Source organism: Rhea pennata, chromosome 22 (genome assembly GCF_028389875.1).
Source record: "Rhea pennata isolate bPtePen1 chromosome 22, bPtePen1.pri, whole genome shotgun sequence".
Classification (NCBI taxonomy): domain Eukaryota; kingdom Metazoa; phylum Chordata; class Aves; order Rheiformes; family Rheidae; genus Rhea; species Rhea pennata.
The window spans coordinates 1,538,539-1,565,290 of NC_084684.1; the positions used below are offsets into that span (position 1 = coordinate 1,538,539).

General features: G+C 48.5%; 1 protein-coding gene across 5 annotated transcripts in view; it reads left to right on the forward strand.

The window, feature by feature from the left end:
- Window positions 1-26,543, forward strand: part of ZBTB40 (zinc finger and BTB domain containing 40) — a 54,867-nt gene extending 28,324 nt beyond the window's left edge. The window contains exons 12-20 of one of the 5 annotated variants that reach the window (XR_009960571.1): window positions 965-1,129; window positions 1,560-1,774; window positions 2,457-2,619; window positions 2,952-3,038; window positions 3,988-4,214; window positions 5,128-7,751; window positions 9,309-9,399; window positions 18,830-18,927; window positions 25,702-26,543. Coding sequence is in view for 2 of the 5 variants with exons in the window: in XM_062593498.1 (XP_062449482.1) it covers window positions 965-1,129; window positions 1,560-1,774; window positions 2,457-2,619; window positions 2,952-3,038; window positions 3,988-4,214; window positions 5,128-5,325 (1,055 nt within the window). In the remaining 3 variants the exon portion in view is untranslated. Of the gene's footprint in view, window positions 1-964; window positions 1,130-1,559; window positions 1,775-2,456; window positions 2,620-2,829; window positions 3,039-3,987; window positions 4,215-5,127; window positions 8,541-9,308; window positions 9,400-18,829; window positions 19,111-19,766; window positions 19,863-25,701 lie in introns of those variants that run through there. The other 4 variants (XR_009960572.1, XR_009960570.1, XM_062593498.1 and 1 more) reach the window with 4 other exon arrangements.
- The last annotated feature ends 209 nt before the right edge of the window (window positions 26,544-26,752 follow it).

The following is a 26,752-nucleotide window of genomic DNA, read 5'->3' on the forward strand; positions in this document are numbered from 1 at the left end:
GCCTCCTGACTAGCTCCACTCTCTCTCTTCACCTCCAAATGCCTGTTCTGTGAACAAAATGCTCCTCTTTTCTTTGGTCAACTTGCTTTCTCTGGTTCTTTCATCTTGTGGAAACTCTTCTCCCTGCCTGGCTGGTCCTTTACCTACTTCAGTGCTGCTAAGGAGTTTTCATACCAGCCTCCTATTTCACTGCTCAGGTGCACTGGAGAGCCTGCCTTCTGCTTTCTTAGGAGAAATGCCAAGCACTTGTCTGTGTGGCAGTGCTCTGCAGCCTGTTCCTGCCTTTTCCTCTTGCTTTCTGCCCTTCCCTATCCCCACTCTGCCTCCTCTTTGCTGTCAGCTCTATCCCATCAAATGTTCTGCCTTTCACACCTGGAAACACCCTTGCCCATCTGATGCTTATTCTGCCCTAACTTGCTGAAAAGAGTCTTAATTTAAATATTGGGAACAATGAAGTGAATTTTTTAAGCCTTTTTCTTTTATTTGAAACTAGTTGTCAGAATTCAGTGTATTTTGCAAAATATGAAAATGTGATTGATCTACTCAAGAACACCTGAATTGCATGTAGCTTTCCATGTCAGTGCTTCTGTTCACGTCTCTGCAGTCCACTCTGCAGCCAGGTCTTAGGCATGTTCTTCTGGCTCATGGGAACAGAGGATGCATCACTGCAATAAATACACTGAGGCATTATGGCATTGTGCAGGTGTGATGCAGCAGGAAAATCCATTTTGACCAGCACTGTAGTACCTCTGTGTATTTGGGCTCTGTAGTATATTCCCTGTGCTGGCAAGTTTTTCTCCATCACCTTTAAGACCTTTCTGACCCTGTTGACATGATTTAGCTACCCTAGGAAAGCCTGTGCAGTTTGCAGTCTCTGCTCTCTCTCCCCAAAACTGGGCTTAGTGCAGCCAGAGCTCCTGTCCCCTGTGTTTGGTGCAGGCTCTCACCTTGGGTGTCGCTGCAGGGAAGATGTACGCCTGTCAGTACTGTGATGCAGTGTTCGCCCAGTCCATCGAGCTATCGCGCCACGTCCGGACTCACACGGGGGACAAGCCGTACGTCTGCAGGGAGTGTGGAAAAGGTTTTCGACAGGCCAACGGGCTCTCCATCCACCTCCGAACCTTTCACAGTGAGTGTGACCCACCACCTCCCCCAGCTCTGACAATGCAGCCCTCAAAGTGCAGCTTGTGCAGGGTCATAGCAGTTCTGCCCGTGCCGGAGGGGGCCTGCACAGGAGTCACTGGTGCCCGTAGACTGGGTGTTTCATGGTGGAATCTTTCCCTTCCCCCAGAAATGAGACTGTTTTGTGGGTTGGTCCTGTGGGTAGGATTATCCTAAAGATACAGCCAGAGTTGCTTCCAGATGGAGTGTGGGCTGCTGGGAATCCACCACTAGAAGCAGGAATAAGAACAGCTGTATGCAAAGCTGAACCTTAAATGCTATTTTTTGCCTGAAAAATAACACTTCTCTCTCCTTTATTTTCTCCTTCTGTGAAGTCTCCTCTTAATTCCTTTTTCTGTCTTGATTTCCCTTATTTTTATTACGTTTCTGGGAGTCAGATATCGAAGATCCGTATGACTGCAAGAAGTGTCAGATGAGCTTTGCCACCCTGCAGGAGCACCGCAAGCATGTCCATGAAGCCCATTCGCGGGAGTACCACCCCTGCCCAACCTGTGCTAAAGTCTTCAGCGCTCCTTCTCTCTTGGAGCGTCACATGGTGACCCATGTTGGAGGAAAGCCCTTTAGCTGTGAGATCTGTGACAAAGCTTACCAGGTGAGTGGGTGCAGCAAGAAATGGCTTCCATGTGCCAGAGATTGCTATTGCCTGCTAATATGCCAGATCATCTGCTGCTGCTGCCTGTGCACACTGAGTGCAGCAGCATGATAGTTTGCTATCAGCAGAAGGAAAAATTGCACAGAGGAGCACAGAGGAGGTCCCAGGGTTCTGGGACCCATAGGGAGAAGGCAGCTCCACTGAGAGGAATGGACCCTGACTGCAAAGGGTTACGTTACCTGCCTTTCTGGACCCCCAGGGATCTGTTTCGCATAAGTTTCTAACTTGCAAGAACTACAGATATAAAAATACTTATATTGCAAATAGCACTCCTCAGTGGGAGTGTGTTTGGGAACATACTCCCCCAAGGGAAAAGAGAAAGGGGACCAGTGGTGAGTGAGATAAGGATGAAGGACTTAGCAGTGTTGAACTCTTTAGGGATAATGGAATAAATTTTTTCTGCATCTCTGCAGTGTTGGGTTTCTGATATAAATGAATTATGGAAGCATAAGTGAGGTGTTGACTGTTGTCCTGTGGGAGGATGAGCTGGTCTGGCTGGTGTCTCATACCTACTGAGCACAGCTCCACTGTTCCCATTGCTTTTCATGCACGGTTTCTTGCTGTCATAATGCCTCTGGAATAGTTTTGGATTGTAACCATGCTTTGATCCTTATCATTGCAGCAGTTGTCAGGGTTATGGTATCACAACCGGACCCACCATCCTGATGTCTTTGCAGCTCAGAATCATCGCTCCTCCAAGTTCTCCTCTCTGCAATGCAGCTCCTGTGACAAAACCTTCTCTAGTACTGCTGCTCACCGAAAACACGTCAAGGAAGAGCACACAGGTAATAGCGCTTTCATTAACAATGAAAACACACGGTGAGCACTAGGAGAGGCGTTATGACTTTGACAGGACTAGGCTGTGCCTCATGTTTACTTGTGATCAGAGTAAATTCCTCATACTCTTGTCACACAGTCTCTTTTGGCAAGTCTTATCTCAGTGTCTTGCAGCTGACTCATTGGTGGTCTCTCCTTCTGCTGCCTTACCTCCAAAGGTACTCCCAGTGTCTGTAGGCAGGTGTTGTGTTGCTGAATTACTGGCAGAGCTGATCCAGAAATGCTGCCCCTTACGAAAGGCCTTGGACGCATGCCCTTCTCTCTGCTGTCTTGTGTGCAGATGTCAAGTTCCACGAGTGTGAGACATGCAAGGAGCTCTTCCCCACACTGGCTCTCCTGCAGGTCCATGTGAAGTGCAGGCACTCAGGTCTGTTTAATTTGCTGTTATTTGTTTTGCCTCATGACCCAGGAGTACCCAGGTATGCTCCGCACCGTACAGAGCGGACTGCTCCTGTGCGTGAGCTGATGTCTAAGCTGTAAGAAGTACAGCGAAGGCTGACACAGCAAGGAGGAGGCATCAGCACAGAGGAACTTGGAACCAGACTCTGGGTGCTGGGCTTTATGGAGGATGAAGCTGGTGGGAGACAAAGAAAAGGGTGTTCAGCACTGGAAAGATCAGAGCAGGACCTGGGCTTGAACAGACCACATCAGGGGCCCTTTGTGCAAGTGCAAGAATGGAACCAGGGCTGCAAGCCTAAAGAAGAGGGAGGGTGAACTGGCAGGCTGGAGTACCCTAGGACTCTGAATGGGAGAGTGATAGAAGGGGGAGAGGGGCAAGAAGATAGATCAGGGAAGATGAAAGAGGGCAACCAACAGCAGCCTGGAGAGTGAGGAAGGAGAAGACATAGACACAGCTGCGTCTTAGAGGATAGAGGTGCTGGAATGGGTAGTGGGTTCACAGTGCCTGAATTGGGAATGGCAGAAGCCAGACCAGTAAGGAGCAGTGATAGAGGGAGTGAGGGAACAGGGGAAAAAATTTCTGCGAGAAGGGTCAGTGTTAGCTAGGATCGGATACACAAACCTAGTCTCTGAATACCTGAGGTGGAAGATCCTAGAGCTGAAAGGAATCTGAACAGCCAGGAACTGTCTGCATGTTTGACAGAATGGTGTAGCAGGGAGAAGGGTCATAGTCACACATCTGGCCCTGAGACCTTAGGAGGCTTCAGCCCTGCACACGGTGCACATCCTGGCCATTTTCACCTCTTTGTCCTTCCTTGTCTGCTCTCAGCCCTCCTGGGTTGCTTTTGGGCTGCCCTTGCTCTTTCCCAGCCCTGGCTATTTGTGCCCCAGGCTCAGAGCAATGCTGTCTCCCCCAGGCTCCCAGCCATTTCGCTGCTTGTACTGCTCAGCCTCCTTCCGCTTCCCAGGGGCCCTGCAGCAGCACGTCACCACGGAGCACTTCAAGCAGACAGAGAGCACCTTCACCTGTGAGCTCTGTGGGGAGCTCTTCACCTCTCAAGGCGAGCTGGAGGGTCACTACAGCGCCGAGCATCCCAAGGTGGTTTTCACAGAAGCTCAAGCTACCACAGCCCAGATTGTGCAGGTAAAGACTGCTCCAACTGGCACTGCTCACAGAGCTGGTCTGTGGCCCCCAGGCTGCTAGGGGAAGGCCCTGGCTTGGATATTCATCCATCCTCTCCCTTCCAGCCCTCTTGTTCTTTCCCCAAATGCACTCTGTGGCTCCTATCACCACTTCTCCCCAGTATTTTCTTTCTGGGCCTCCTGAACCTGGAGTGCTCTGGGATATGTGTGCACTCTGTGCTAAAGAGATTAACTTGCAGGAGGGGGAGCAGCTTGATGCAAATGCTGTAGCTCTCAAAGTCCTGAGTGGGGTAAGGCAGTGGCTCCAACCCAGCTGCACCCACATCGCTAACATCCCTTTCTTTGCCTTTGTACTTTATTCTTCACAGACAGTGATTCCCATTCGCAAACTGTTTGTCAGGAGCTGAGGGAGAGGGACTGACAGTATTTGCAGAGCTGCCTTTTTATTCAGAAACTATTACAACCCCAGTAACATCCTCCATGAGAACTGTTTTGTCAGAGGCTAAAAGCTAGGCCTTGAAGCCCCAGAATTTCCCTTTAATTTCTCAGCCATCAGTGGAGAGTAGTTTTTTGAATAAGCCGAGACTCCCTGGGCTGGCGTTCCACTAGTGTGTAATCATAGAGTCTTTATTATCTACGACTGCTTATGGGGCTAAATTATAGCAATTTTGTGGAGAGAAATATTTAAATTGCTCTCCTGTCTTCTCTTTTGCATCATCGGAGTGTGTGTATATGGGGGTGGGCGGGGCTTGGAGTTTCCCAGTAGGCTCCTGCCTATTGTAATTGCTGGTCTCCGGTGTGAAGCTAAATTTTATTACTGGAGCTTGGGCGAGGAAGGATGTGAATAACAAAGCTATTGTGGGGAAAGCAATGCTGTAAGCCTCTGTCTGATTCTGAGGTTGTCTTCCACACAGGTGATCCAGACATCGGAGCAAGGAGCAGCAGAGCACATAATCTCCTTCGATGAGGCCCAGCTTGCTGGCTCCCAAGTCTTTGTGACATTGCCAGATTCACAAGTAAGCCAAGCTGGCTCAGAGCTGGTGGCAGTGACTATGGAAGACTTGTTTGATGACAAGGTCACTCTAATTTGTGAAGAAACCAAAGGAGAGTGAGGAGCAGGTGCCCATGCACAGCCTCAGGAATCCATTGGACTGGTACTGGATCCATACCTGGCTATGCTGCTACAGCAGTGAGATTTAGAGTTTCCTTGAAAAAGTAATCTCAGCTGTGCGACACTGGCAAAAGAAATGACAGGCAGCAAACAGCATGGCCAAGGATAGGAGAGGCTTGTAAATGTTCATGTGGGCCAGGAAAATCTTCCTTCCCCTGGAGTCAGCAGCTGCTGGCTCTGGTGAGCTGAGCCACTCAGCCCTCCCAACTCAAGAAAAATAAAAAAGCAGGAGGAAAGACAGAAGATAGAGTATGTTGTGTGACTCTGCTACCATGAGCAGAGTCAGAGGGGAGGAGACTAACGCAACCTGGGACAAAGTTGGGGTGATACGGAGTAGGCAGACAAAATAGCCTTTGAAACCAAAGAAAAAGCTGTCTTGAATTCAGGGTATGTGAGGAGGAGGTGGAGACTTCTTATGGCTAAATCAGAAATATTCTCACAGGTATCTGCTACCCTGCAGCTTTTCTCAAGACTGCTTTGTCGCTCCTGTTGCTCTCTTCTACTGTAGTGCTGCTTGTTGGTCCAGCTAGAAAAGTCTCCCTGAAGCAGAGCCATCATTTGAACCTCTACTCAAGCAGAGACTTCTTCGAAATTGTGTTAAATGGCTCTGCCAACCTGACAAAAGGAAACAAGGTTTAGCAGAGGCATAGAAATGAGTGGTGGGCTGCTGGCAGCTATAAACTGAGCAGGTAGAACCAACCCTTGTTCGTTGTGACAGGATAGAGTCATCTCTTAGCAGATGTATGCTGGCTGTCTTAGATGTTCAGGAAAATGCCTGCCGTGCCATCCTTCTGTCAGGGTTGATACAGGCTCTACTTTAGTCTCTTTTGCCTCCCATCTGTGCTGTACCCAGATCACTGGTTGGGAGTTAAATCAAGTTGCCAGTATTGACCAGCCCCTTGTGTGTGCAGCTGCCTCTGTTACCTGTCTCCTGGGAAGCCTGGCAATACGCTGTGTAGCGCGGGTTTAATACCATCCACGTTTGTGCTGTGGCTGTCAGCACGACTGTCTGTTGAGAAGAAGGATCAGAGCCAAGACTGGACATCCACGTCCTCTTTGTGAGCAGAGAACGGCCCTGAGACCTCCTGGCCCTTCATCTGATTCACCTAGATACTGACGCTCCCGCATCTGACGACTGTTTCTCTATGCCAGGGTCGCTCGTTGCTTGTGTGTTTAATACTGTTATCGATGGATTGGCACTAACGAAGGTACTTCTGTCTGAGCACATAATGACTGCCATGATTGCACATAGCCATTCCCTGTGGCAAACAATACGTTGCTTTGTAAAATACATTCAGATACCTAGTGTAAAGCTTGTTTCCCTGGTGCCAGCACGATGCAACAACTTCATTGCAGCACAATGGCCCCTTTAAGATGAAATTTCATAAAGCTTTTTTATCTGCAGTTTCCTAAAATATAATCTGATAATTAATGGTTTGCTGAATCCATTATGAAGTGCAATTAGATAGATGCAGGGTTCCTGTGGCTCAGAGGAGACTGGTAGCATTTATCTTCCTTTCTCTCAAGCCAAAAGGTTGAACTCTGCCACTGCAATATTTACATACTGAGCAGTGATCCTCACCGTATCTTGCAGACCGAGACCCTGTGGTTAGCGGTGCCTGTTTTATCATGCTGCCCAGAGCCACAGGAGTGCAGAAGATGAAGATTGGAGTTTTGCAGCAGCATCTTCTCCTGATTGCTCACAATCACAAGACAGAGATAGCTGCATATAAATGGGCCAAGGTTTTTGTGCCAGTTTTTTAGTTTGTCACTTGTTATTACAACTTCAAGAATAGAAACAAACAGTCAAGCGTGCTCCTGCAGTGGGGACTTGATGGATCTAATATTCTGCATAGTATCAATTTTTCGGTGGTGAGCATATGGCCCTATTGAGATATTGCGTGTGTAACAAAGTGCTCCCTTCTTTCTCTCCCTCAGTGGTTCTCACTGTTTGTCCCCAAGGCTTTATGGCCACAGTGAAATGGAGGAAGTTTGAGGTTAAATTGCACTGAATCTAGGAATGACCAGGAGATGGTGCTCAAGGTCTTGAGGATTAGTGTTAATGGCCAGGTGTCTCTGCAACTTTGAAGCTCTTCCCCAGCTCTTGGGCTGGCAGATGTGGAGAGTTCTTGAGCTATTATGAAGCTGAACCAGAAATCCCAGCCTGGGACACTGCTGCTTAAAGAAGACCCAGAAATTGTGCCATGTTCACCTCTGGAGAGAGTGAAAATACAGCTGTTACTGTGAAGCAGTGCAAAAGCCCAGAACCCCCCTCAGCCTGGAGAAGAGCGGAGTGGGAAATGTTCGAGATAGTGCATTCCTGGATGCAGGGAGGTGGGAAAGCTGCGTGCAGTGCTCAGAGTGAAGGTAGGGATGGTGACTGAACAAAAAACATGTTTTAATGATCTTAAGGTATAGGTGTATTGGGAGGTAAGCCTTGGATCTCATCCCATGGTATAGGTTGGGCGAGGTGGAAGGCTATTCCACCCTTCTGCTCACCTCTGTGGATGCAGAAGTCTCACAAAGGCTCTGTTGAGCAGACAGTGAATTCTCCAGGCTATAACTTGTAGTACTGAGGGATAATGTCCAGTCCTTTCTACTTTTTTCATCTGCCTCTCTCTGCCCATGCTTTATTCGTATAGCTGAGGGTCTCTTGCCAAACCACCCATCCAGCAGAGACTTCTTCCATTTTAGTATTTGTTGTTTGCACTGTCCAGCTCAACTGCAGTGCCCTACTTTCCCTTGAGCCTTTGCTCATGCTTAACATATTTGGTGTGACAATTTTGTTGCTGAATCCTCAAAACTGTAATGTACTTCATTCCTTCCCTGAAGTTGGAAAAGCACCATGGATGAGAACCTGACCCTGGTGCTACTGGAGGGTATGAACTTTGTACATGTCCAGGCCATCATTTGGAAGCCAACATTGTCATGGGGCATTAGGAGAAGCTGATCTCCTTCAGTGAAAAGCTCTAGAGGAAGAGTGAAAGTTTAACAGGGTTTGGTAAGAAGGATTATCTTATTTATCGCTCTCTTATAAAGCAGAAGGAGCTTTGCTTGGGAAGAACACCTGAGTGATGCATTTTGGTTTTGATCTGTTGGTCCCTCTTGATCGAGCATCGTCAAGCATCAACAATAAAATGGGACGGTGCCTCCTCATGATGTCTCCTGTTTATGGCTGTATCTCCTGCCGTGTTTCCCAGATCTCAGGACTTTTGTCACTCGATCTCTGGGAAGCAGGTACATGCAAATGACCTGGAGTTAAATGCAAACAGAAGCTGAGGTGCAGTACAGCTCTGATGCACCCACAGGGTTTCCAGTTAACTCTGAGCACTGGCATAATGCATGTGTATCTCCCTGCAAGAGCCAGGTTGGATGAGTCTTCAGCAGAGTCATACCAGCTGTGCGTGCTGTGTGAGTGCTCTTGCAACTGTAAAGTGATCATCAAACATCTCCTGTACCATTTTTAGGAGATAATAACTTAGATTCCGGTTCAGGTTTCTTTTTGACTGATGAAATACGCATGTCAGCAAATTGCTGCATTAACAACAGCTATGTCCTATCCGGAAGGAAGATGTGTTTTCCAGGGCACATCCTAGTATGGTGTATACAACATGGAAGACACTGATTACTAGCAGTTTCTTACTATATTGCATATATTTTGAAATAAAACATGGAGAATGGGATACGTTTCTACACAGCATTATGTGAAACGATTGAAAGGAAAATATGTATTTCTCAAGGTGTGTTTTTTTTTTTTTTTTTTTTTTAAGGTCTTCCACCAGGTATTGGATGACTCACTGGCTTACAAATTCTGGGGTCCTGTGCATCTCTTGCTCATGATGTCATTCCCTGTAAGGGGAAAAGCTATTGCCAGCTCAGACTGGAGCAGGAGAACATCCTGCCCTTTGTGTCTTTCTGTTGCAGGTGCCAGATTCTTTTGAAAAAAAAGGACAGAATGTGTGAATAACTTGCCCACGGAAGAAGCTTGCTCTTGAATGCGATCAGTTAACAATTGGTATGTGATTTAAACAGGTGGGTTTGTAGACTCTCATACATTAATTTGTGCATTTAGCATGCAGTGTTAAGCTTGGGACTACTAGAAAATGTCCACGATCTGTACAGTTTCCATTCTTACCTGGCATCTGTCCTGTTCACTGAAGGATCTTTTGGAAAATGCGGTGTGCCACTGTGCTGTAACTTGTGTGAGCAACCCTCTGCTGGCATTTCCTGATGTAAAGTGCGATTTTGCAGCCTCAGGGTGTTGTTTCAACACTGTGTGTGCAAATTTTGTCTTCTGGATTTTTTTTTTTTTTTTTTTTGCTTTAAATCCAACCCATCTGAGATTAGGTGCAAACATATCACTGCCCACCCCTTAGGAGTGTGGGATAGAGGTGGTAGGACTGTGGAGCAGGTCCTGTGCTCGCAGGGAAGCGTGTTCTGACACTGCTGACACATCTCCATCCTCGGGCGCAGTCCCTGGGGGAGAGGAGAAGGGAACGAAGCGATCGCAGTGAAGTCTTTTTTTCAAATTGCTGGTGCCTTGTGCCTCTTGTGGCTGACCCCACACTTGGCTGGCAGGCCCTGGTAGTCCCCGCGCAGCAGCTGATGCTGAGGTTTTGGCAGATTTCATTATTGGTCTGGCAGGCTGCCAGCACATCCCCAACGAATTCAGATCTGAAAAGGGAAACGATGTTTTTAACGGCTTCCAGCTCAGCAAGTGCTGAGCAGCGATTCACAGGGCAAAGATGAGACACTTCAATAGCCAGAGGGAATTCCTTCTCCTGAATATCAGTGGTTTGCTGCAAACAATAAGGGCTGAAGAGCTTCCCCAAGAGATGGGCTCAATAACCTTTTGTAACGGAAGGGGTTGGACTGGCTAATACAGAAGACTCTGCCTCTCACCAGCACGGATGTCTCCAGCATCCAGTTAATGCCTCTAATCCCCCAACGCAGTCAGCTGCGTGGTGCCTTCTTGCAGTAAGTTATAATGACTCCCTATTTCCTGTGTTAAAACAGTAATTTCTTTTATCAGTGCTGGTAGCTGATCTTTAACATGTGACAAGGAAGTGCAAATAGAAGCATTCACTTTGCCAGCTCTACTCCATTTATGATTATATAAAGCAGGAAGTCTGTTCAGATTTCTAATCATATTTAAACAAACCCGATTAAAAATGAGCTAGCTCTTTAATCCATTTAATATAAACCGTAGAGATGTTCTGTAGTGCCCACTGTTACTCTCCTAACTCTCAGCTATGAAGGCGAGCGGAGCTGGGAATGACCCTCAAGTCAGATCTTAGCGCCCACTTCTGTCTGTGACCTGCAAGAAAGTATTAAGTCCTTGCTGACTAAGTGCACAGATGACGAAGAGGTTGGATGAGCAATAAAGAGCAGTAGGAGTCCAAATTGCCTAGCATGCAGGCTCAGTCAAACTATGTGCATCTTAACATAGCTAACTGTCAGGCTGTGCATCTTGGAAGAGAAGAAGCCGGCCATGTGGAGAGGGCAGGAGATTGCAGCCGGGAAAGCGATGTCTGAAAGCGTCCTGAGGACTGTGGTAGTAACTGAAGGACTGTGGAGCTGTGACAGACGTTCGGGGACTTTAGCAGCTGCTTTTGGCAGAAGTCAGGAGACTTTTACTATTGCCCTCTGCTCTCATCGTTGCTGCAACTAGAGGTCGTTCCTATATCCTCACTCACCGCAACATATGACAAGTAGATGACAAACCGGAGACAGTGCAGATAATCACTATCAGCGCAAATCCAGGGCTAGAAGATCTGTCTTACTGTACGAAGGAGCTCCAGTTGCTCAGTGTGGCTAAGGGGCAATGTGGTACCAGCCTTCACTGCACCACACTGGGGGAATGTGTCTGTAACCCAGTGGAGGCAAAAGCTCTGAAAAGCACCAGCAGTAGAAAGGATCCATCTGTTCAGAGCACAAGTGCCTGGATATGTATAATTTCTCTTCTTCTCTTGGGCGTCCTTGGGATGCCCAGCATTGAGGGCAATCCAGATAGTGATTTCTTTCATTTCCAATGCCAACAGTTGGTCCCTGTCTTGTTCTTGGGGACTTTGGGTCAAGTTTGCTTGGTTTGTATCCTTGATTCAAGGCATGAAGGAAACGTTAGAGCCCTGCAACACATGGCCAGACATGTGGCTGCTCACCATCTGGGCAGGCTGTCTGCTTGTGTCGTTCTCTTTGCTTCTCAGCTCTCCCACCGATCCCAGGCCCTCTTGCAGATGGAGAAGGCTGACTTAAGATGTGCCTATTGAACGCATCCTCACTGAGAGCAGAGTAGTTGCCAACAAATTTATTTGTCCAAATAGGTTAGACATGTGATTCTGGCTTTTTCTGTCCGAAGAGGCAAAGCCCATATGCCAGCTATTCCATGATACTGGCCTTGGCCAGCGTTTTGGTAGGGAAGGGTGGTGCTCCAGACCCTGCCAGCCACCCACCCGTACCCCTCTGCTCTACTCTTTCTGCTGTGTTTTTCTGAACAGAGTCTCCCAATAGGTTTACTCCAGCCCTCCACACAGTTTCACCTGAGCTGCTGTTGTCACTTGAGGGTGAACTTTGGGGAAGATCAACTTTCAGAGATGGTGCATCTCAGTGCATGGTAGCCATGAGCTGAGCCCTATGCAGGGCTTTGCTGTCTGTAGAGACTACAAAAAGATGCACACCTGGAAGATCTCCAGTATCTGGCCTTCTGCAGGAGTCAAGGGTCTCCTTGACTCTGATCTGTGCTGGGTGGAAGTTGGACAGGCAGCTGGAAGGACCCCTTTGCATTACAGACCTACTGGTGCTTCCATGTATCCAACTCATGTTATTTTCTCCTTTTCTAGTCCAATGCTACAATGAAGATAGTGTTTAGAGTACAGATACATCACCAGTCAGTGCTTGATACCATAATAATACTGCATTTGTTTAGCCCATTGAACATCAAAACTAATGTGGTTCCCTTGTGCTGATTGTCTCTGGCATTTAATAGCGGTTGTTATTGAGCTGTCCAGTGACACACAGGACTGTTTCTGGCTTGGTTACAGATCCTAGTGACTATTTGGCAATAGGCAGGAGTAGGTCAAATGATCCCTATGGCATGCATGAACTTGCATTTATCAGCACTACATTTCCCTTGCAGTGACACTGGTGTCTGTTAGCAATGAAATCTCTCTGCAACTCCTCCCAGCCTCTGTCATTGACTAACCCAGATAATCTTCTGCTATCTGCCACATCTTAGTAGATCGGTTAAACATACACAAGTTCTGGTGTCCTTGTTCATAACTAGAGTAGGCTGCAAGCTTTTCTTAAATCCTCATAGTGCAAGACACTGTTAAAGATTTCTTGAAAAGTCCAGATAAATGAAATCAGTTTTACTCATCCAGTTCTCACTTGTGGGGGGAGAGACTTTCTTTCTTTCTTTCTTTTAATTTTTATTTTTTTTAAAGAAGTGAGGCAGTGCTGTTCATATGATATGCTAGTTTGGATTATTGTATCAGCTGCTGACATGGCAGAAAAAATGTGTGGCTTTTGTTTGGTAGAGCTGATGAATACTAGATAGAGCTGGCCAGGAGCTTGTGCAGCTGATGGGACCCTGAGGTAGATGAATAGACCAAGAACGCTAGGAGCTTTGTGCTTTGAGGGGTTAAGGTTGGGTCAGCTTCAGCTCTAGAAAAGGGTGATGATGGGTAGAACTTTCTTGATGGGTTTGCAGTGACTTACCTTTCATGCTGAAGAAACTAACCTCTCTCTAGCAGTATACCCCTGGGATACACCTGAGCCAGCAGCCTGGGAGAGGAGGAGAGACGAATGTGATAGCTGGGAATGCAGGCAGACACAGGATATAGAGGATAACGGGGCACTCATTTCTGCCTCCTACTTATAGTGAGGTGCTCTGAGCTTGGAAGATGATCCTTCAAGACTTGTCTTCCTCCCTCTATGGCATCAGCTAAGTGCTGCCTCCCTGGAGACGTACCAAAATGGCAAAACTCCCCTTTTTGCTGACACCTAGGCTGGCGTTCACATCCAGCCTGCCTGCCACATCCTGCTCGATGCTCAGGAACCAGGGAGCAGTGGTCAGAGCAGCGGGTGCTGTAGGGAAGGGAAGGGAGATGTGTTGGGAAGCAAAGCTTGTCATCCAGCCCTAGGAGCCAAGATAACTTGTGAGGAGAGCTCCCAACTGGAGTCTGACCTGCTTGGGTGCAGAGATTTCTTTCCTCCCTGGCTTACAGGCTGTGTCTTAGGAGGAATGGCAGAACAGGCAGCACTGCAAGCTAGTATTTCTCATTTCTTGTGTGCTTGTACCTGCCCCCCCACCGCCTGTTCTTTGCTGCAAAAGGCTCTACTGCTCCTGCATGCCTAATGCAAACATTGCAGAAGGATGATTCAGCACTTGGCGGAGAAATGCAAACGCCTGAGAGATTATTTTGAGCTTCTTGGAGCTGCTCCGGGAAGCGACGGGGAGCAGGGTCCCTGTGCTCCTCCATGTGTTGGTTGTGTCCCTACACAGCTGTATGCCCGAGCAGATGCGGTATGTGGCCCTGGGACAGCTCAGCTCCCCCACCGCACTGCCGAATGCTGCTTTTTTGTATTTGCAGCTTGTTTGGCTTTTTTTTTCCTTCCTCCTACTGCCATTCTGTGGTGAGTGTGAGAGTATTAGCTGCTCCAAGCAGAGATGAGAGCCTCCCCTTTCACCTCTGGGGAGCTGGGAGCTCACCTTGCCAAAGCGATCGAATGCAATTTCCTTTTCTGTGTAACGAGTCCGTTCCTGTGGGTCTGTTCACACCAGGTGCTTGCAGGTAGGGGCTGGTAGAGCCTGATTAGACCTATCAGGTCAATCTAGTACTAGGGAACAATCACTTCCCTGAGGCAGAGGGGGATTGCTCAGACCTGTAATTCAGAAGGGTTAATGGACATCGGTTTAGATGCAAAAGCAGCCTAGCTCTTGCCTTGAGGGGAAGCAGAAAGAATCTGAAAGCAACAGGGAGCAAAGGCTACGGGATATGGGGATAAATGTGGTCCCTTGTCCCCTCCCAGCCTATTTGGTGATGGGCTTCAGCAGAGGCTGTAGGACTTGCCTGGTCCCAGAGCCCATAGGCTTGGGCATGAGTCTCTCCAACACCCCCCAACCTCTAGGAGCTTCCATGCTTCATTCAGAGATGTTGACCTGGCCCTTGGTGCCTGCTGAGCATGTCTCAATAGTGATGAACCCTCAGGAAAAGCAACACTGTTGGTGCTCTGATGACTTCACACGAGCCTTTTGGGGAGTTGGAGCCTAGCAGCTTAACCTGCGGAAATTGTTTTGCTTGGGAGCAGCATGTGCGTGGCTTGTTGCATGCTTATTTCCCTCCGTGCACTGGGGACGTGTGTTTCGGGAAATCCTCCTGATCCTCTCCTTTTTAGCGACAAACCCTGATTAGGACAAGGTATGGCAGCCTCTAGTCTCCAGAAAGGGAAGCATCTATTTTTGAAATGAGGAGCCTTCTGCCTTGGCCTGGCATCACCATTTGGCCCTGGGGGTGCTAAGCACACAGGAATCAGCCTGGAAGCTGTTCCCAGGAAGCTACGGGGAGGCTGGAAAGCAATGCGAGGGGAAAAATAGGGTCAGCCGTGTGTCTGCTTGAGGAGTGGTCGCTAAAGGGCATCTCATGGGCATGCAAGGGTGCCTTGATCCAGCCATCTGGTGCTCAGCTCTGGTGGGAAGGGAGAAGACGTGGTGGTACTCGCACAAGGCTACCTTGGCTCCTGGTCTCCCTCGTGTTGGAGGAGGAGCAGTGGCAGTGTGGAGCGGCTGTTGCTGGGCAGGATGATGGGAGGATTATGACAAGTAATTGCCAGGGAGTGCTTTCTGCCTTTTTTTTTTTTTTTTTTTTTTTTTTTTTTAAGATAATACAAAACACATCAGTGGAAATTAATTTTGACTCAGTTTTCCCCAAAAAACCTTTGGTCTGTGATGAAGCCTGAGACACCTCCACCACAAAGAAAAAGATTTTTTTAAGTTGTTAATGCATGAAAAGAGGGGTTTAGGAGAGAATGACCTTCAGTGTCGGTTATAATCTCACTGCACGAGTCTCTAATATCCCTTGCTCACACAAATTCATACACCGAGCATCATCCAGAGCATCCCTTTGAGAAAATCAATGAGGAAACAGGATTTGATATGCCAGATCAAACTACTGGTCCAGTTCACTCAGGCTCCTGTCTTCTGCAGTGACTGAAGTCTTGTGCTCCAAAGGTTAAAATCCTCTGCCACCCACACAAATACTTCTGCAATAGCCCAACGGGGAAAGAAATCCCTCCTGCGCACTGCAGGTCCTTCCACTTTTAAGTAAATGCTTTGGTTATCCCTGTTGGAGGGCCAAAGCCTGACCCTATTACACTGCTGCAAATCCTATGAATGTTCTCCAGATTTAAACGAACTTAGCTTCTGATTGGCAGAGATGGTTCAGCTGAAGTCCTAACAGACTGCAAAGTCACCTTGTGTTGAGGGCAGGCCATGTCAATACAAAAAGCTGTCCATCCTCAGGCCATGCAGGGTGTTGGGAGACACAGTCCTGCAGCCCTGCCCAATGATCAGTTAAACTTGAGCGACTGAGCGGCAGGTCTAGGAAAGTGAGATGCGACCTGACTGCATAGACTTCATGCGAGCTGACTCCTGGGAACCTGGAGCTGTAACCTCAAAGCCTGATCCCTCATGTATGGGGAAGACCAAGGGACCAGCCTTAGGACATACATTCCATGGGATACTCCACCTGGGAAATCACGGCCAGAAACACAGCATGAAGCAGGCTTCTAAACAGGAATCATATCCCATGGGCATTGCTGATGTTCATTTATAGAGGGATGTTAACTTCATGTCCTGCCATATGTCTGTATGCGTCAAACTCCACAGCTTGAAGTGCTGGAGTGGCTTCTCCAAGTGCTTTATGATTTTGGAAGAAAATAGACAGGGCAAGGATTTGAGCAGGGGGGTTGGACTAGATGATCTCCAGAGATCCCTTCCAACCTTGGTTATTCTGTGGTTCTGTGATTGCAATTCATTGCAGATCTCTCTAATTCCGCCCCCCCCTAAGGATGGAGTGTCTGACACTGACAGGGCTTCCTTACTGCATCACAGAGCTGTCTCAAACTCAAACTTGTACTGAGTCAGCTCCAACTCAAACACTGCTTTCTGCTAGGGAGAAAGTGGACCAAACCCAGGAGACTTTCAGTGTGATCCTAGTGCTATGACAGGATGGAGCAGAACAACTTGGGGATGGAAAACTCGTCTTGTCTGACTCTTGGGGGAAGAATATCTGACTCCCAGATATACCAGGAGATCCAGAAGGACTGGTGTGTAGCATTTTCACCTGTTCTTTTCAGAGCCTGAGAAGTTTTTGATAATTGAAGCGTCCCTTTGGCAGTTTTTTGTCCACTGCAATAGCCCTGGAGTAGTACTGTTTCCACTGCTCCTACTCTTAGGAAGAAATGAAGGGGCAGCTTCTGACTTCTTTTTCACATAGGTCTCCCCAGCTGAATCTTAGTGTAAATGTGATTCAGACCCATCTCTGGAGGTACCAAAAGGCTGCTTCCTCTGTCCTGGACCACATTACTCTAATCCTGATGATGCTGATCGGACTTTGCTGTTCCCCCAAATACCTGGACGTCTGGCTGGAGGGCAGCCTCATCCTGCCAGTATTGCAGTTTGGGGGTCTTGGGCTTGCCATCATGATGGAAGACTTTGCAAGGTAGCTTCTGCAAGCAGTGGAGCTGTGCACCTGAGCGGTGTGCCACAGGTGACTGGCGGTGGGGGGGTCTGCGGCATACAGACATAACGGTATCTCTGTCCTTGCGTCTAATCTCCGTGCTGGTTGTGATTAGGTTTGGCAGCCTGATGCTGCCTTTCCAGGGGGTTCCTTTCCTTGAGGAAGGTGTTTTTATTCTGTGATGCTTGCTGCCTGTTCCCCTTCCCCTTGGCAGGGCTGACCCTCCTCCCCTCCGCGTTGTTGTGCAGCTCCAAGCCACATGCTCCATCTGTGCCGGGGACATGGCGTCTCTTGCTGCCTGCAGGCACATCCCAGCATTTGCAAAGTTGTTTTAACTTTGCCCTTCTGCCTTCTGTTCACCATCTTCCAGATCTGCCCTTTCAGATTTCCTCCTTGCTGTTGTCTCTGGGGCCTCTCGATCTCCAATATGTTATCTGGCTTCGTTGTACGCAGACATTCCTGCTCTGGGTTAGCTCCAGCCTGTTACCAGTGGAGATGGACAAAACTCTTCTATTTTCTTGGTACAAAGGCAAGCAGCCTAGGAATGATGTTCACTTTGAAAACCCCTTGCTGGTCCGAACCAGCACTTAGGCACTTAGGTCGCCCCACCGTTGTTTCTACTGCAGGATTATAGCCGGAAACCATACAGTGGTTCAGCTTGACTCTCTTTCCGTTAGCAATCACAGGGCTTAAAGAGAAGAAATCACAACGGAAGCCAGTCCGCTGCCTGGCACAAAAACAGTCTGCAAAAAACAGCCCTTCATGTCCCGCTCCTGCTGTGCCTCCTGCATCGGTGAGCAAATCCACTCCATTTGCAGGATTTCCTTTTCAGCCAGGGGCACAGAGGCATGTAGATACGTTAATGACAGCTGAGATTTGCGAGTATTGACTTCATTATTCAGTGATTAAAATATTCCAGTGTCATTGCAACACGGGAGTGCATTAATGATTTATAACATTACATTTGGATTCAACACCTTAGCAAACTTCCAAAGCAGCTTATGCTATAGATTTTGCAGAAATTAAATCACAGAAATCAGTAGCTCATTGGCTTGAAAATGGAAAATGGGCTGGATTCACTACCGAAAAATTCCTAAAAAGTCTTTTAAAAGCGATGTGAAGCCAGCACAGCACACAAATACGCTTTCTGCCCTACGAGGCAGGGCTGGGGTTTGGAGGGAATGGTATCTGTCTCCACACATGACAAGAGGCTGAAGCTTGGCTTGTCTGCTCTGACCCTCTGTCATTACTCTTGAGGCAGCTTTTGCAGTCTTAAATCTCTTGTAATGCGATGGGACCTTTATCCTTGCTCACAGTTGAGGTCTCCGTAAGTTAGAGGAGCATTTCTGTGCCTTAGGGGCTCCTAACCCAACACATCCCTTCGCTATGCCGCCACCTCTGTGGCACGTGCCAGCTCCCTTGTGGCCAGCTCACCCCTCGTAACCTGTCCTAACCCTTTCTCCTGCTCCTGCGTTGTAAGAAGGAGAAAACGAGATGGGCAGGCAGGTTTTGCTAGCTGAGCAGCTCCGTTCTCATTTGCTGGGAGGCTTTGCTGTCGCTGCAGGTAATTCAGCGGCATCGAGCGGCCGTCTCCATCCTTTGCCTCACCTGCTATTATCGGCAAACACTTTGAGGCCTGTTTGTGTGAATCTCTTGTACACAGTGGGGTTCCCCATCGATCGCTTTATTTCTTACCTCTGCTCTTAGGAGACCCCTGAGGCTGTGTCTTGAGAAAAGTGGAAAGGACGGCGAGGGGAGGAGAACGCAATCTGCTCTTCATGTGCGCTACGCAGAGTTTCGAAGAGGTACGAAGGGAGGGAAGTTTCGCTCCAGCGCTGCCTGTGCCTCTCACGGGCTCTGCCCTTGAGCTGCGGCAGTCTCAGCCCTTCGCTCCTCGGAGGTGCCTGGACCCCCGCTGGACGCTATCGTCCCCATCTGACTTCTCCCCACTCCGCTTCCCGTGCCGCCCCGCTCCGCTCCCGCCACAGCCCAATTAGCTGTTTGCTTAACGTACTGCAAACCTCACTTGATAAGTTTGCCTAATTGCTTCACTTAAGTTAATTACTTCTTGGCTGAACAAGAAAGCAACATAATTGATGTCAAGGCGTATTTGTCACTTCGATTAATGTCCTGGGAGCGGGGAGCTTCGTGCTCTCCCCGCACCCTTCCTGTCTGCCTCCAGCCCTGGGTACCAGGTCAGGGATGGGATCTGCTTCCCGCAGCTCCGGTGTATTGTGGGAGGGCAGAGGCAGATGCTGAGCCCCATGACTTAGCCCTACCAAGTACGCTTTTCCCTCTTGAAATATTGGGTTAACGAGTGGAGGATTTGCTGGGCTTGTGCGAGCGGCAGTGGGACAGGAATGACTGATGAGGAGGCAGTGGGAGATGCACCAGTGGGGAGCCCATGTCACTGAAAGCCACCAGTGGCTCTTGACATGTGTGGAGCCCTTTGCTGGCACTGCCTTGGGTCTGACTTGGTCAGGCTACAGTCCCGAGGTGACTTCTCCGAGTCCTGGCGGCCTACAGTGAGTTAGGGTAGCAGGTGGGAAGGCAAGCAGGCCCCTCTTTCCTCTTAAATGATGAGGGCGTTTGCACAGGTTTCCATCTTTCAGATTTTTTTTTCCTTTCCCTTTGCATCTGAAAGGAAACAGCCGGGAGGATTTGAGGCAGTAGGTTCACTCACAAAAGGCTTTTCCTGGGAGCGTCTGCCTGGCGGACTTGGGGTGAAGGCCCCAGAGAAAATGACTCCCACTCCAGTGAAATCTTCCTCCTGTGACCTGTGCTGGGAGGTGAACTTTTGTGCGAGAAAAAGATAATCCCCTTTGCTCACTGGGATTGAAGGCTCTGTGATAAAAGCTTTATTCAAGATCAAAGACATATACTCTCCCCCCCCCCCCTTTTTTTAAACTGCTACCTTAAACAAAAAGTTTGGTTTATGCTGGGCTGAAGCTCTGAGCAGGGGCAGCTCCGAAGCTCATCCTCAGTGCAAGTGGGATGCAGGCTGGAGTGGAGAAATTGCAACGTAGAAGAGGGTTCACGAGTTCAGCTCCATTTCCTGTTCCACAAAACTGCCGAGGATTCAGGGTCCTTTTCACATGGGAGGATTATCCAGGCAGCTGAGGAAGGCAGAGAGGAGCTTGGGGAATGGTTCATATTTGTTCTTACTCAGCAATTTCAGCTGTCTGAGGATCAGGGGAGAGGTTTTGGTCCAAAATGCAGGAAGGTGTCAGAGCTGAAGCTGTGGTGACACAAAGGGTTGTGTTCTTTGCTGTGCAGTGAGCTGTGCGAATGTGTCACGCTACTGTAACTTTGCACTTCAAAAGCTTCCAAAATTGTAAGATCAGCTACAAATTACAAGGTTGTTTCTTCATTATCCCACCTCCAGCACTGGGACACTTGTTGCTTTTTATCCTGTCCCTCCAAACATCCCAGCTTCAGAATTTGCTCTGCAACCACCCAGGCTGGTGTTACCAAAATGCAAGCCAAAGCACGGCTTTTCAGGGAGTTAGACATCCTGGGTATCAAGACCCCAATATTGCAGGACACACCATATTGCAGGACAGAAGGGCAGCTTTATAGTGAGAAGAGCTGTTGGCAGAACCATGCATTTCAGATGATGAAGCAGGTCCTGCGTAACCCTGCTTCCACTCTTTTGTACTTATTTTTGCACCACAGCCACATCCTCTTGTGTGCAAAAGCGGCAGAGGTTCTCTTGCTTACTTCCACTCTGCGTTTAGCCTTTTGTAAAATTAGGGATCATAGGTCGAACTGTGTGCTCAGGATAACTCCTCTGAATCTAATGGACTTATTATAGTCCCTCATTTCAGAGCTAAGCTCAGCAAACCTAGTTGCAGTTCCCCTTGCAGTGGAAAATTTCTCTCCAGGAATGAAATTCACTCTGTTGAGTGTGATGCATTTTGCATGGAGATAAACCTCACTCCTCTGCTTAACCTCCACGTAAGCATGCTTGAGGAACTGCTCTCCTTGGCTGAGTGCCTTTAGGCACTACTGGGCAAGAGGCAGGCAAACCCAGCACTGTCTCTGTTGCACCCATGCTTGAAGTGAAGCAGCAGGTCCCCAGGGCATGGAGCAAGGAACTTCAAATGATGCTAAGTCAATTTGTTCTAGTAAAAAATCAATCGATGCAAAGGCCTTGGCATTGGGAAGGATCAATTTGCCTTACATTGCCAGAGAAATAAAACCATTTAGGGCATCTTTCAAACTGCAGGTCCAGCTGTTGAGCTGCGACTCTGGAAACTGTTTGCACCACCTGATTATGCACATGGGAGCACGTGTGTGCACAGACTGGTGGACACTCACTTGCATACCTCCAGGTAGACTCTTTGCATGGAAGTGGACACAGATGCACAGAAATCCATGTGTGCACAGGCTGTTCTCTGCACACTCTGCTCTCTCTGTGCACTGTTTATTAATTCTTCTCCCATTTCTTTCCTCTGAAGGCCTAACATGCTGTGAGCATGTTGCAGGTGTATTAAGGTGAGCCTCTGCTCAGGGCAGCGAACAGCTGTTGCATCTGGTGAGTTTATCTGTCGGATACTCCTCTAAGTTCAAGGGTTGGCTCCTACTGCTCGCTAGTATCTAAGCAGAAGGGGAGGTAACACCCAGCCTTGCTTTTGGGAAGCCTCTGAGCATTGACTTTAGAGCCCCATGTCATACAGCTTGGGTTCATGCCACGTCTTCTCTGGGATGGCTCTGAGATAATCTCTGCTCCCAGAGCCTGGATCTCCTCAAATTTGGTCATCACAGTAAGGACTTATTGGAGGCTCCTTGGAGATTATGGTCCCCTTGTTGTGCAGCTGGCCAAGCTGCATTTTTTTTTCCTTTCCTAGCAGGCCATCACTGAGATGTTCCTCAAATGGGCCTGGTAGATCTGCAGTCTGAAGCCTCCTTTGCCTTTTGTTCCTGCCACACGACCTCATTCTGCATCAACATGCTGATGCATGGGATTGCTGCACCCCTCTGACTGGGACATGACGCCTAGAAGACAGCTACTGAGACTGAAATGAGGGAAGGAGAAAACCCAGGGGATTGGCTGAGTTTCAGATCTTGTGGTCCAAGCAGTGAAAAGCTGTTAGCCCACACTGATTTAGGAAAGGGGGGCAACTTTCCCTTCCCTGGCCATTGAGACCATGGCCATATTGTAGACTGCTACCAGCAAATGCATCTGGAGAGGGATGAGATAGGAAATTGCTCGTGATCCCTACAGGTCAGCAAAATCTTCGCTGAAACTCACCACAGGGGGAAATGGAAAATCAGTCTTAACATCCTTAAACACATCTCTCTTAAGCCAATAATGATAGGGACTTTTTTCCTTGGTCTTACTGAGGCATGGCAGTACACCGTACAGCATGACATCTGTCTGTAATTACAAAAAGGCAATTGAGATGGGAGCAGTGGACAGTCCTGGAGTTGGGGGAAGAATTTCCTTCCCTGTGAAGATGAAGGAGTTTTGCAATGTGGAGAAGACCTTCCCCTCAGGGCTAGGCAGGCAGTGAGCTCTTCTGCTCTCGATACTGTGATGGAGCAATGTCCCCCTCTGTGCTGTGCAGCACCTTTTATTAGTGCTGCAACAGCAGGCCAGAGGAGGACAAGGACAGGAGCCCTGCAGAGCAAGCCAACAGGCTTCCTGGTGAGGAGAACTGGGCAGAAGAGAGGTGCAGAGCCCAGACCTCTTCAGAGGGAAATTGTCTTTTTCTTTAGAGTCAAAGCTCCACTGTTGAAGGGGGTCATTCTGGAAACTGGGAACCAGCAGCAAGGCAGCTAATAGAAGTACAATCTCACAGGGTAATCCAAGAGCTCTAATGATCTGCCTTTGATCTCCTATTCAACAGGGAGATTTATTACAGCTTTCATTTCAAGTCAGAACTGATGAATTTCAGTGGACCTGTCAAGTGGCTACAATCTGGAGGCATTTATCTTTCAGGAGGAAGAGACAGTCTCCTCTCTTTGTCTCTCTGAAATAACGGAAGGGGAGACATGGTACCTGTAAAGTAAGGGTCGATAGATACCTGCTGCCTGGTGGCCAGGTCTATCTTGCCCAGGGCAGGATCTTTGCTCCAGATGTAGCAGAATGATCAGTGCTACAGTGATTTTGGCTTTTCTACTCTGGCAGAAGGCTAATACACTTGTTACACCTTGAGAGGGTTAAGTTGCTCTCCTTGTTTCCTGCTCTCAGGCTCTTAGGAGAGCCTGAGATGGCTGGGATCCAGCATCAACCATATAAGTTTCTAGGAGTCCAATTCACTCCAGTGACTGGAGTGGCCCATGCCATCCTGTAGCACTTGGAAGAACTGTTCTGTTCCCAGACTGAGGATCTTCGCAAAATAATCACAATGTCGTCATCAGTAACTACCACAGAAGAGCTCTCAGGAGTAATTTGTGGTCTTTCATTAGTTTGAGGACTGTTAGTTAGGCTTGGTCTGCTCTGGGCACCTGTCTCGTGCTAATGCTGCTGCTCTCCACCTGAAGGGACCACGAGGTGACTAAGGCAGGAAAGAGTATGTTTTCTGTTACGTGTTGGTGCTGGTTTGAGATTAGCTTGGTGAGAGATGTGTGTTAACATTTAGCATCTGTGACTGTCTCTAGAGCTGGTCCCATTGCTTCGTTCTGACCACTAAATCTCTTAGTCCTCATCTACTACGTTGAGGAACACGCTTTCACTTGCTACTGCTTTTACCCTCAAAGCCCTGTGCCAGCGAGCATGGCAAGCCTGCATGCTCCCAGCACTGTCACAACTCTGACAGTGCTCAGCAGCTCAATGCTCTGCATCGCTGAGCCGTGCTGTTATGTTAGGTTCTGGCCTGGCAGTGGCACCTCTGTAGGGCCTATCTTGCTCTCTCCTCTTTCAGCAGACAACAAAAAGGCTTTGATGTGCTTCTGCTTTTGAACAAACTGCCCCCTCTCCTGGGATGGGCTAGCCACTTGGCTGCCTTCTCCAGCTCATCTCAGCTTCACGAGTGATTATTTGAGCACACAGATACTGCCAGATCTGTTAACTCTATGTCAGGCCCTTGATCCTTGTGCTCCAGCAGGACCTCTGGCAGCAACACGAGATCTTCCTGCTCCTTTGTTCCCTGGCCTCTTTGAGAATCTCACCCATGTGAGTCCCAGAGCTGGGGAAGCAGTGGGATTTCAGTGTGTTTGGACTCCCATTGGCTGTATGTGGCCACCCAGGAGCCTGGTCTTGGCCTGGCCTTTCCTATGAGTGACCACCTGAGGATTCCCACTAGGCAGTCACAAGCCTCGCTGATGAATTGTGTCCCTGGAGCAGCTCAGTATCATGTGAGGATACCAAGCATTGGTGCAGCTGGGGCAGTGGAGACACATGAGGTCCATGCAGGCAAAGGCACTCTGGCAGGCAAAGGCAAGTACTGTGGAGATGGCACCTTCCCAAAGGACTATCTATGGAAGATCAAGGTGCAGTTGAAGTGCTGGAGCTACCCAACGCCGTTGAGCAATGGGACAGACATGGCTCACAGCTGCTCAGCCTACCCAGCTGGGCTGTAGTCTTGGGGAGTCCCACTGTGCTGTACAGCATCCAGGGAGCATGTGGTGCCCTGAGGGGCCTCGAGATCAGTATGAAAGACACAGTGTCCTCTGGCATATCCCTAAGACGCACAAAAACAGATGAAAAGTTGCATGTATGGGATGCGCAGCCCACTCTCTGTGCCTGTTCCCCATCCATTTCCAGGATGCAGCCATGCAGTACAGTTGCAGTTGGTATGTGTGGGTGGTGGGCATGGGAGGAAGAGCCACTCATTGTCAGTCTGTCCCCTAATCCATCCTGCAGATGAGTGGCTGCATGCCTGGCAGATAGTGCTGGGAGGGCTGCTGCTCCCTGCCAGGGACTACTAAAGAGCGGCCACTGTATTGATTGGCCCTGTCATCGCTTGAAGGATGTATTTTTGAGAACAGCCTCTGGCATTAGCAGTCTGCATGAGTGTTGGCTGTATCGAGAGTCACCAGGCTCTCCATCCCTGGCCCATACAGTAGGCACAGGGCTATGACTTGAGGCTGCACTTGACAACATCTCCTGTCCTGGAAAGTTATATCGTGAGGCTGGCTGGGAGATACAGCAGTGCAGGAAGAAGGAGAAAATCAAGATGGTTTTGTGGCTGGAGCACTGGCTGGGAATTCAGGAGATGAGGAGATACTTCATGAGTATGTCTCTGCTCACAACAAGAGTGCAACATGCCATAGGCACACATTTTGGCTCCTTCTGGCTCCTGGTTTGTGCCTGCCTGTTTTTTTTTTTTAGGTTTCAATGTTTTCAGCAGCATTCAGCTTCAGCAAAATGGGACCGAGGCAGATGGGAGCGAAAGAGTGGTCATTTTCATGGAAAATGCTAATTTGCCAAACTCAAAAATACTAGCATGAAATGGTTGGCTTGGGAAAAAAAAAAAAGCCTCTTGGGAAAAAAAAAAAGAGGATTTAGAAGTGTCAGATTTTCTAAGGTGACCTTTTTGGATACTGTGAAAATGGAGAAGCTGAGGATCTCTTCATATGGAGCTAGGTTCTGTTTCAATGTGTGAACAGTGATTTCTTTTCTGTGGGAACAGGGAGGTGTTCATTGGGGCCTTGCTGCTTGCAAGTTATGCCTGTATTGATCATTTTCTTCTGGATTGCTGACTCTCAAAGGCAAGGAGTGGGGTAAGCACTTTTTGGGGGGCACTGTGGGACCTTGTATGTAGGCACCACCACGAGTGTGATGCCCTGATCAGACAGAGGGAGACGTAGTGTTTATGTCATAGAATCATAAGATTGGAAGGGACCTCCGGAGATCATCTAGTCCAACCATCAGCGTAGCCCATAAGGGGTCGAACCCACGATCCCAGCATTAGCAGCACCACGCTCTAACCAACTGAGACGAATTTGGCCCCAATTAACCTGGAGCAAACTGCAGATGAGGAGATCTTGAAACTGGTGCAAGCATTTGGATAGCACATCCTGATGTCGTTTCTACTTCTGGACTACTTCTGGAAGGAAAAGAGTGACCCAGTACATGAGACAAGTTCTTACATGCTGCACTAGCCGTTATGTACTGCATCAAGCCCTGCACCAGCACTTCCAGGCTCTGCTTGCTTCCCTTAGTGGGTTATTTAGTTCTCTCTGCAATGGACAAATAAAATGTATATAGTTTTCTTTTTCCTCTGCCCCATCACTAACATGATGCTGAGCAGGAGAGCAGATCCTAGTGGGACTGTCAGGATTCATTACAGGAGTCCAGCCCAAAGAGACACACAGCTCTGGGAGCTTGCTGAAAGACCATCCATCAAGCCAAACCCAACTGTCCCTATACGGATAAAATGTCAGGTCCCCAGCAGAGAGAGGCAAACACATGATTCCCTCTGCCTAGAGCAGACTGAGCTGTCCTCGTAATTAATTCTTCCAGATAACATGGCTCCCTTCTTGGATAACATTAAAATGATCTTTGTTTTCTAATTACATGTCTGCATTCGTGCTACAGTCACACCACCCAATTCCTGCCCTGCAAGCTGCCTGGGGTTTGCCCCGGCAGGCCCTGGGTTACTCACTGCTGGACACCATGGGTAGTGCCAAACTGGAATGGGTGGTAAAGCTTTTTATGAGCACCGTGAAACCAAATGGTGG